This window comes from Prionailurus bengalensis, chromosome B2 (assembly GCF_016509475.1).
Source record: "Prionailurus bengalensis isolate Pbe53 chromosome B2, Fcat_Pben_1.1_paternal_pri, whole genome shotgun sequence".
NCBI classification, from domain to species: Eukaryota; Metazoa; Chordata; class Mammalia; order Carnivora; family Felidae; genus Prionailurus; species Prionailurus bengalensis.
In genome coordinates this window covers 65,066,471-65,078,622 of record NC_057349.1, presented here as the reverse complement: position 1 = coordinate 65,078,622, position 12,152 = coordinate 65,066,471, and the positions used below count along the sequence as shown (strand labels likewise).

At 31.8% G+C, this 12,152-nt stretch overlaps 1 protein-coding gene across 50 annotated transcripts in view; it reads right to left on the bottom strand.

Moving 5' to 3' along the window:
- The window catches only part of RIMS1 (regulating synaptic membrane exocytosis 1), a 490,579-nt gene that overhangs the window by 98,208 nt on the left and 380,219 nt on the right, over positions 1–12,152 (bottom strand). For 32 of the 50 annotated variants that reach the window (XM_043591755.1, XM_043591762.1, XM_043591756.1 and 29 more), the window contains 2 exons: positions 10,563–10,675; positions 4,623–4,789 (listed from right to left, as the gene is read on the bottom strand). The exons of the other annotated variants lie outside the window; for them this stretch is intronic. In XM_043591755.1, coding sequence (XP_043447690.1) covers positions 4,623–4,789; positions 10,563–10,675 — 280 coding nt within the window. The remainder of the gene's footprint in view (positions 1–4,622; positions 4,790–10,562; positions 10,676–12,152) is intronic. 50 annotated transcript variants of the gene reach the window in all.

Below are 12,152 nucleotides of genomic sequence, written 5' to 3'. Positions count from 1 at the left end.
AACCTAGAAACCTCAATCTTTATTGATACTTACTATTTTGAAGTATTAAGTGTTGATTTTTAAAACATTTTTTTTAATGTTTATTTTTGAGGGAGACAGAGCATGAGTAGGGGAAGGGCAGAGAGAGAAGGAGACACAGAATCTGAAGCAGGTTCCAGTCTCTGAGCTGTCAGCACAGAGCCTAACACAGGGCTTGAACTCATGACCCGTGAGATCACAACCTAAGCAGAGTTTGACGCCTGACAGACACCCAGGTACCCCAAGTGTTGATTTTCTATTGTAAGAACCACACAATTATTTAAGCTTAAATTGTTTTAATCCTTGAAAATTAAAAAAAAAAAAACTCTCATTCATTATATCTACACAAGGTTATTTACCTTAAATGCAAACATCATAGTTTACTTTTTTTTCCTACTATAGCCCCCTTGCATATGTAAGCTTTGAAAACATGAAACATATTTTGGACTATTTTGAATGAACTATTCAGAATGCATCTGGAGGAAGGGATACTCCTTCTCAAGTCACACAGAACCATGTGGTTTAGCTAGCAGCATACTTGAGTAGATAAGATATTTAGTACATAATCATCTCAAACACAAAAGATTCAAGTGATGGCCCATGAATCTCTACTACTCTTTGAAAATGATATTTTAGAAATTGTTCATCCAAACATATTTATATTTTTCAACCTATAGACATCCTATAAGTGCTTAATTCTATTTGTCCTCAAACAGGCTTTGAAACAACTGTATAGTCTTTTATCTTTAAGGCAGAAAAAGATGCTAATTAACTAAAAAAGATTTTCTCAAATCGCTCACAAGAACTTTTCAATATACTAATTGATATCCTATGAAAAAGAACATTGTGGAATAAGTTTGGTACATTTTGGAATAAACAAAGACAAACAAATTGTTTCAAGAGAAAACTTCCCAGGACCTTAAAAACAGTAACATGTACTGTGAATCATAAATAGGAAATTGTAGTAAGGAACATCTGGAAAACTATAAATTGCACAGAAGGTTGTGCAGCCCATTTCTTATTTCACATGTGCTTATTTCAACATTTTCTTGGTTTATAATATACTTGGTTAGAGGAAATCAAAACTCTACATGGTATTTTAAGTACCTACATACTATGCTTTTATATAATGTGGATAAGATCATGTCATATAGTTTCTTTCTATAATCCTTTATGAGAATACTAGGTATTTGATTGGCTTTTAGGGTGCTGAATACTGTCTTTGGAAATGCTATAATGTCCTCTCAATCCTTGTGTTGACTTTCAGAATAAAACTCATCCAAAACATCATATAATAAAACATGTCTTGTGTCATAAGAAAATTTGAATATATATATTCCATATATTTTCAAGTTTTCTTATATATATATATTCCATGTATATGATATCTATCTATCTATCTATCTATCTATCTATCTATCTATCTATCTATCTAGATATAGAATGAGCCCATAAAAATAGATTTAGGGCATCTGAGTGGTTGGGTCAGTTAAGCATCTGACACTTGATTTAGGCTCAGGTCATGATCTCATGGTTCATGAGATCAAGTCCTGTGTCTGGCTCTGCACTGACAGTGCAGAGCCTGCTTGGGATTCTCTCTCTCTCTGCCCCTGCCCTGCTCATGCAGGCTCTCTCTCTTTCTGTCTCAAAATAAATAAATATGTATTTTTCTAAAAATTGAAAACATAGATTTAAACTCTTAAATGGATTATAATCCCCTTGAGTATGTAGCCTAGGCACTATACTTTAAGTTAGTGTTGGAAATAATGGTGTCTTCTTTCATGATAGGAATTCAAAAGTTTGCTGCTACTTATTATGACATATAAATGCATTCTATCATCGTAATTGATCAAACTTGTTCATCTTTTATCCATGAACCTGAATAAATAGAATTTTAAAACCTATGCAGATGTTAGTTAAAAAAAAAAAAAAAGAAATGAGAAGCAGTACTATAATGAGAACAATCGTTGTGTTAAATACAACAATAGGGAATATTTAAAGGCTGATGAGCCTGCAGACATTGTTCTAATAAGAGAGACACAGCATTTCTATATTGAAATCATTCTGTTTTTTTTTTTTCATTCCAAAACCTCCTCTCAGCATTCTACTACATGGTTGATGATGGATGCAAAATAACTGTGTGTGTGTGTGTGTGTGTACAGGTGTGCTTGTGTGCCTATGAGGATATGTGGGGAGAAGAATGTATATGAAAAGATAACTAGACTGAAGTCAGAATAAAGAGCTACCCATATCTCAGTTTTCCTCTCTCTTCCTCCTAAGTATTCTAAGAAATCAAATGTATACCACATACAGAGAATCAATCACTGGCCTAAAGTATGGGACTACAAGAAAAGTAATTCTTCATGTTAGCTTAAGGGGAAATTTGTTTAGTCATTAGCTTTAGGGACTAAATTTACATAATCCACTTATATATAAAAATAAACAACAACCCTCTCAGCTCATATGTGTTCTAAGTTGCAGAGAAGGGAAAGGGAGCTGAAAACAGAAATGCCTAGAAAAAACTGATTTAGCACTTATATTTAGCACTTTTATTTACATTTAGCACTTATATTTAGCACTTTTAATAAGAAGAAATTATTTGTACCCTTCTTAGGTCCATGCCTATTCACACCACCTTCAATAAGTAAGAAAAGTCATGTGAATCAAGGAGACAAAGAATCCTCTATCTTTTGTTTCCTATCTTGACACAGTTATAATTAGTGTTGATTTCTTAAACTGGCATTTTCCCACAAAGTAACACTGGTTCCAATATCCTACCACGTAGTTTCTTCTGAACCCCTTTGTATGAAATCACAGTCCTTTGTTGCACTACCTAGTTTCTGTTCTTTGCTTTCTTCCTCAAAAATCACACAGCCAACTTTTTCCTAAAGACCAAGTTTTGAAGAATACTATTCTCTTGAAATTTCAAGAAATAAAAATGGGCCCACAAATTATTCCTGTAATTGACTAGTAATATGAATTCTATTAACCAGTAATATTTTATAGTGTAGGACTCAAGGTACTTGCCTCTATTGTGAATATAAATAGAAATTACTTTAAGATTTAGTTTATAATTATTCAGTAAGTTGTTTTTAGTGATTAAATGTGAAAAAGTCCTTGTTGAAGTCCTATTTATCAATAATTTTGCTAAACTGAATAGGTTTTGAAACATAATATCTTAATATTTCAATTAAAAGGAATCCATTAGAATAATTTTTACCCCTTGATCCTAAGCAGCTCAATGGGGCTATGTCTTTTAGCTCTTCTAATTCTATTTCAAGTTTTAGGGAACATCATATTCCATTAGGACCAGATGCTAAGAATGTCATAAATAGAGATAAAGCATATTCTATTAACATCTTCATCAAAGTGGAAATTGCTCATGTAGATGATCAGAATATTACACTGTTAATTAACAGTAAGACAATTACTCTCAATTTGCTTTAGCAGATGATGGAGGTACAGGGAAATCCAGGAAGAAGGAATGCTTGAACATATTGTAAATCATCAAAATGTCCAATAACAGATTTTCAGAGTATTAGAAAGGTAATTTCTCCTATTCTGAGCATTTATGTCTCTTGGGCCATTCATCAAGCCCCAAATTCCTTCAATGAAACTTCTATTTCTGGAAACTAGTTAAGAACAAAAATAAAATATGCCTTGCCCATATTGAGTCTGCTTTACATAAGATGGCACTTGGATTCCTGCAGTCTTTTCTCTTTCACAGCAGGGTATTTTCATTGTAAGAAGACAAAAGCACAATTGGAGATTTAAACAAACTTCATGAAAATTTGTTACAACTCATGTAATGTAAACTAGGTATGTATACTTTGTATCACATCTGTTCAATCCTACTCTGAAAGCAGACCAACTACAATGGGACTAAAGAGATCAGCAAACTAAAGCCCACAGGCAAAATGTAGCCCACTTCCTGTTTTTATAAATAAAATTTTATTAGAATACAGCTATGCTCAATTGTTTGCATAGCTTTCACACTACAATGACATCATAAAGTAAATACAACAGAGACTGTTGTACATAGCCAAAATATTTACTAGCTGGCTCTTTATAGGAAAGATTTTTTGACACTGGACTAAAGAATGCTCTGTGGATTTAATCGTATTAGAAAAAACTCCTGTAGGGGCGCCTGAGTGGCTTCTTTTGGTTAAGCATCTGACTCTTGATTTTGGCTGAGGTCATAATCTCAATGGTTCATGAATTCGAGCCTCATGCTCAGAGTGGAGCCTGCCTAAGATTCTCTCTCTCCTTGTCTCTTTGACCCTCCCCTGCTCATGCTCGCTCTCCCTCTCTTTCTTTCCCTCAAAATAAATAAATAAACTTAAAAAAAGAAGAAAGTCCTGTAAATGTGACTCCAACAATCTTTAAAATTATGACTCTGACTATAAGGTAGACAGTACCAAACAGTCTAAAGGCGACATTATACAACAACAAATAAATGCTCCACCCACTCCAGTCCCAACAATGTTAGTGAAATGTTTCTGCTACTTGACCTAAGCTGTTTTTTTAGGAGGAACATTAAGAAAGCTAGTTGCATTTTTATCCCAATACAGACCCAGTTTATATAAAAAGTATTGCCAACTCACCTGATCCTACCCCTGGGGTGCTCAGATTGCTCTGACATAAAGCTTGTGCTGCTGAGGCGTGAGGCACTGCTGGTTCGGGAAATGGCGGACACATCACTGACATCACTATCTGATGATTTGGCAGAGACGTTATCACAGCTTCTGTACTGATCTTTATGTATGTTATACTAAAGATTAAAAACAAGAAAGTGTGAGCTCCATCATCAGGTTGTGGGAAAAGAGACATACACGGTGAGGTTAATGACTACTTTGCCTACACCAAGTAAAAGTGTACCTTCATAAAAGTAGGTGTGGAATTTAAAATAATCCAAACACAATGTAATACATGATTTTCAGTATAAAAATCCTACATCCTCTGAGGGGTAAAAGAAAAAAAAAAAAGAGGTTTATGAAGGCTGAATTATAAATCAAACAAAAACTTTAAATATTTGGGTGGAAAATTCACTGAATAAATTATTGGCAAATACTTGAAACCTCAAAATTGTATTAGGTACTTTTTCTAGTGTATCGGTTTCTCTATTTTGCTTTAGTTTTCATAATTACCCATTTTATTCACCACTACTCTAGCAAAGTATAGGCTGCTTCTATCTGTCTGTATTTTTGATTCTTTCTAAAATGATTCAATTTACCTACATATTTTCCCTATTTCAAGACATCACATTGTTTCAAATTTCTTGAAAAAAATGTATGTCTTCACAAAGAAGGGCTGTGTCAAAAGCTGAGGGGCTGTGCCAAGGAGGATTAGAGCCATGGAGGTAAAGACTGGACTTCAACCTTCTATTATAATTAAGTAGAGATTTTCAGATTTAAACTATCAGCTCAGTGTCAAAAGTAAAAAAAAAAAAAAAGGATTTCTATTAAAATTAGAATTTACACTATATCTTGTATTTTTAAATGTCTTTGGTATTCATTACTGAAGATTTTAGAATTCATTAGGTAAAAGAGTAAAACAGGCAAAGTTGTCAGAGCAGCTAATAAGCTCTTCTTCTTTCTACTTGATTCTTTTTGCAGTGGAACAAATAACAAATAGCTTCATATATTAGTATTTTATATATGTGTTTTTATTATAATAAATAGGCTATAATATAACCACTTAAACCTTAATTATATATAATTTTGAAATACCTAATATATTAAGTGATTCTCTTATTACTGGAAGTTAAGATAATATAACTTATTTTTAAAAAAAAAATTTTAATGTTTTATTTTATTTTTGAGACAGGAAGAGACAGAGCATGAGTGGGGGAGGGTTAGAGACAGAGGGAGACACAGAATCCGAAGCAGGCTCCAGGCTCTGAGCTGTCAGCACAGAGCCCGATGCGGGGCTCGAACTCACAGACGGTGAGATCATGACCTGGGCCGAAGTCGGAAGCTCAACCGACTGAGCCACCCAGGCGCCCCAAGATAATATAACTTATTAACAAAAGAACACATAACTAAAAGGAACACATGACTAAACATTGGGTATTTAAGTTTCTTATCAAGTAACTTAATTCTATGTTTATACATTAAAGTGTGAAAATATCAAATGTTTATTAAAGTTGTAGAAAAGCTCATCCGTTCTCTGATGTTCCCTATCAGATAACTTTTAATGAACTTAAAGTAATCCATCTATTTATAAAAATTTGTATAAATAATTGTCTTGCTAAAGTACACTAAATAAAATGATGCTAAAAACCTGGATCTGTATATACAAAAAGAAGTATAAAACAACAGTACATTTTAAAAAATGCTAGAAAAGATAATCATGTTTATTTAGAAATCCCTCAGATAAGAATAGTTCAGGTCTGAGGTATTTACATGTTAGTTTTAATCTTTACTTCTCATGTGTATGTACTGAGCAAGGAACTTCACATCAAGCATGAAAACAATTCCAAATTATAGAATATCAATGAAATTATCTTTCCAAAGAAAATTTCCATAATTGCATGACTTGTTTTTGAAAGCCATATATCAAATTATAATCCAAAAGAAAATTCATATATGTCCAGAATTGAGCTATTTATACAACTTGATGTATGCTCTAACATTCATATGATTTAAGGTAAGGTGCATTTTAAATTTATGTGGTAACATTTCATCATCAAATTCTGTTACATCTGATTAACATGATCCTGACATGATTCATTTCAATCAGAACTATTTTTTATTTACAGAGTAGATGTGGTAAAAACTAAAATATGCTGACAGCAGGATCTAAATTTAATAGTTAGTAGGATACAAACACAACTCCTATATTGTCTTGGAAATGATTTTGCTAAGTACATAGATCATGTAATTATTACAATGTTTCCAAACATATTGAAATGATAGCTTGTCCATGAAAGAATATGAAAGAATTGGGTTCTAATACAATAAAAATGTACCCAGCTATAGGAGATTTTTCTGGCATTGTGTTGACACCCAGAACAAATGTTCCCCTTATTTGGCAAATGCCCATAACATACAGTATAGACTATAGCATCAGGGTATGTGCGTGTACATGGAACTATTTCTCCTAAAGAAATCTTGCTTTTCTGTAAGCCATCTCTTCTTCAACATTTTTGTATGTAGACTTCTGCTATTTCAGCAAAGTAATAAAACAAGGTATCTTAAAAAACTAGATCATATTAAATATTTCTATGTTGGGCGAAAGAAAAATCCATCATTCTCACACAAGATCAGTTTTCTTTGCATTTAGTTATTTGAAGGAAATGAAAGACTTTTATATTCGCCTTTTACTATTTACTTATTTTCAAAATCGGTTAGAAATTTAAATAATGACTGACTTTTAATCAAGCATAATTTGTTAAATTTCCTATTTATCAATTAAATATTTTAATGGAAACACATTAACTATTATATTATTTAGTATTTTAATATAATAGCTACTATATTATTATATTATAACATTCTATTATATTTTTAGAAATATAATATCCCTAGGAAGAATTTATACTAATCATACAGCAGGGAAATAAGTCATTGATGTGAAGGGAGGCTCTAATTATAGGGCAGCTATTTTTAAAAATAAGTAATAATAAACACTTAACAGCTACCTACAAAACTCATCCCATTAGTCTTGGTTGTCCTGGACTATAGAAACATAAACACTTTTTAAAATGTGAGTGCTTAAATGAGAACTTACCCTCCAATTATGAATTTCACCCCATCACTAGGGAATGTAACACTGTATACCATCATTGAAAAAACATCATGGTATCACATTTCAGGGATTGTAAAGCAGTCTTGTATTTTTTCAAAAGAAAAGTTAGTGCTAATTCCCTACTCAGGACAGTTAGGGATGTTCCATATTTTAAAGGAGGTGCCAGGTTTGAAATGTTTTAGGAATTATAGTACATTTGTCTAGTAATTCTTTGCCCTGAAGAAAATCTAGTCCTATTGGTGTTTGGTTCTAAATATTCCGAGAATGGTTAACTAATTTCTAATTTGGCAGAATTTCAACAAAGCTATTCATCCAAAATGTCAAATGGATTAAAACACTAAAACAGAGTCAATAAAGGAATAAAGTTCAAAATTTAATGTATATTAAATTTATGACAATGCTTGTTCTCAATTATATGAATAAAATAGATTTTTGTAAAGTTAATTATAAAATGGTTGGGGTAAAAGAATAAAAAATGAGAAAGACTTTCTTAAGCACGTAAAAGAGTTTTGAGTTAATGGAAATGAAACTACATAAAATGGAAAACTACTTACATGATTTCCTAATGAAATGGGAACTACTTAAAACATTTATTGTAAGCATTAGGCCATAATATGAATACTAGAATTGTGGAGTATGTCACTTCTGCTTGACATATAAAATAAAAAATAAGCTAATTATTTGTTATCCTATTTATTTTTCTTATCCTATATGCTTATAAGTTCTTAAAGATACCATATCCATGATCTCACATTTATTGATACAATTTGTAATAATTTTATTTATGTAACACAGTAGTATCAATTTATGCCATAGGAGAAACAGTAATATATTTGAAAGTAATGTTTTTTTTTTTAAATATTCAAATGGGATGAGAGAGAAAAAGAAAAAGAATGATTGTGTGAAGGAGGGGCAAAGACAGAATGTGATAGTTTAATTGTATTCAAATTAAAAGCCCTGGAAGAACTTATGAATCCAACTGGGATGACATGTACATTTCAATGATACAAGACGCAGAACAGTAGTACCTAAGTTTAAGACCACGAGTTCTAGGGCTTATCACTCCACAGAAAGGCTTTACTAATTCTGGGTGAGACCTCAGTTTTCATAAGCTGGGTAAATAAGAGAGCTGGAATAGAAGATCAATTTCATCTGATTCTAAATTTCTATGAAATCAGAGAACTTGGAATCTCCAAACCAAGATAAACCTACTTGTGATTCATCATGAGTATTAAGTATTAGTGGTTGTTTAGACTTCTAGGGCACTTCATTTTTAGATTTTTTTTGATCAACTGATTAATGATTAGAGTCCTACTTCAGAATGACCAGAAAGGTTTTCAGTATTACCCTGATTGTTTACCTCTTTCTTGCTTCCTCTACTGGCCCTAACTCCAACTCAATGTTCTATTTGACCTTATCCTTTGACATGATGCTAAGAAACCAATGAGGCATGTCCAGCTACAATGAAGCATTTCCAGTTTAAAGAACTTTTCTAAATAACTGCATCCAATGTGGAGGCAGAAGACGTACATCATCCTGTCTTCTAATCTCTACTGCGTTTGTAGTAAAAGAAAACAAAGATGATGATGATATTCATAAAGAAGACAAACATATAAACTAAGTGATAATAATTAAGAATGAACCGCAGGGAAGACTTGTGGAGCTAGAATCAGCAAGCAACTCTATGGAACATCAAGATATTCTGCTTGCTGTTTTGTTTTGTGTTGTTTTGAATGATTTTTACTGTTTAAAGTGTTGTTTCAGATTCCTAGGATATTGAGTCTCACTGGGTCACATCTCAGTTGGAAATCCTCCTGCAACTAACCTAAGATGTAAAGTGATAAACTGCCTCTGATACATAGGACTCTATATGACAAGTCATGTTTTGTAACCACCTCTATTTTCTTGCATTAATCTCTGAATATCTGAGATCAACCTCTAACATTTAAAAATCAGTAGGCTTTTCTACAGTCATATTTCAAATTAACAATATTGATTTAGTAGCTGGGTTTTTTTTAAATTTTGAATTTCTAAAAAGTCATTACTTCCAAAAGGGCTTCTTGACATGAAATTATAACACAGGTTGTTCTATGATGGCTGGTGCCACTTTTGTAGTATTAAACAAAAAAAAAAAAAAGGATTTTTAAATAAACCAGATCGTATATTTAAAATTGCTTCATGAGGTATACAATTCTACGCATATTTTAATTAAAATTATTAGGTGCTATTTAGCAGTTTATAAACTCGTAGTGTATCCTTACAAAATAATGCTGAAATATAAATTAAATGTTTTAATGCCACTTGAAATTGGGTAAATTTCAGTTTCTAAGAATTTGCTATCACTTACTTTTCTTACTGAAGACAGATCAATAAGAAATCTCACACTGCACAACTTATGTCATTCACTAATAAATCTCAATAGTAAACATCAACCTAAAATAGTACTTAAGACTATGAATCTACATCTTAATATTTTAAATGCAATTTAAGCAATAAAATGGCTTCATGTCTTGCTTATGTATAGGAATTTGACTATTGACAACGGATCATTGAGAGACTTTAATAATATCAAGTATTTACATTTCCTTTTTAGAAAAAAACATTAAATCCAAGTTAATAATATTTTAACATAATTATATATCTTGTGAAAATATCAAGAGGAGAGAGGTTATGGTGCAAGACCATCACCTGAATGATAACTTCTCTCACACAACTTGGTGCTTACTAGTCCTACCTGCTATATACACTGTACATTTTTAAAAGGGAAACTCTTGGTTGGATACTACTTGTTTTACCTTGGAATATTGCTCGCGATCAAGTTCTTGACTAGAACCAGACCCTGTTGTCTGCTTAAATCGATGCACTTTCATTTTCATCTGTCTTGTTCGCTCCTCCACTACTAAGCTTGCTGCAAAAACACACAATGGAAGCCTATTAACACAGGCGAAGCACTTTTAGGAACTGAATGGTTTAAGATTTCAATTCTTTTGATATGACTTCGATTAAATGAAAATTTAGAAGTAACACATGACTAATAAACAAAATGCAGAATATACAATGCTATCACCTGTTAATTTAAAGATGAACATGACTCAAATCACACAAAATGGGGAACACAAATGTTAGTAACAAAATATAAGGACTCCGCTGCTTCTTCACCTGATATGAAATATTTTCAATTCCATTCATAAATGACTATATGAAATCAGATTTAATTGTGTAAATATGCTTTCAATTTAATCAACTGGTTGTTGCATGTACATATATAGAGAAAATAAATATGCATACTGAAGACATCACACATATATGCACATGCTTAACATGCATGCACACACCCACTTAACATCCTCAACTAATAGCAGTCACCTAAAAACTATTTTAATTGGTAAGCACCTGGTTTGCTGAGGCACTCTTATTAAATCATTAATTTCTACCTGTAGCATTTCATGAATATTTCCAGTCTTAAAAAAGGACTAAGAGTAAAGATTAGATTTCTATTTCTGGTGGCTCTGACCACATAGATGAAATTCCTATGCTTTGAAAAAGTGAAATAAAATGTTTAGCTATTTAAGTTATAATTTGTGAAGAACTGCATTACATTTAAGTCTTTATTAATCTCCTGAGTAGCAAGTGTGACTGTTTAGATGGGAAAATTATAGCTTTCAATAAAGTACAAGTTATTTTAAGTCAGAATCCATCAGAAGCAGCTTAGCTTCAAGAGCATGCCATTAATTAATACATTTTTACAAATTAAGGGGAAAAAAGAGCCAAGTGTGCAGAATCAACTCTTCAAAACATACACCTGTATTGTGTGAGACCTATTTTTATTTTTTACAACTTATCTTTTGACAATTTCCTGGACTATTCAACCTCTGCAACCAGTGCTAAGATTTATTTTTAAGTTATGTATATATATACATTTATATGTATATATATGTGTGTGTGTGTGTGTATATATATATGTGTATATATATATATATATATATATATATATATATATATATGTGTGTGTGTGTGTGTGTGTGTGTGTGTGTGTGTATATGGAAAAATACCTATTTGTATGTGATTAAAGTATTGGGGTTTCTGCCAAGAGGGCCCAATGACTTAAAGGATAGTATAAATGTTGATATATGTGACTTAACTTGGCTGATGATTTCATCTCTTACAAAGAGTTTATAAAGATACTTGTTGGCAAATTTTACCACTGCAATGATTAAAGGTCTATCATCCTTGATAAAAGATACTGACACCAATTATAAAGATTATATAAATATGTAGCTTTTATTGTGTGTACAAACTAACAGCACAAGAGACAAATACATAGTTTGAAATGTGTGGATAAATATTTTAATTATATTTTTAGTATAAAATTATTAGATGTTTAG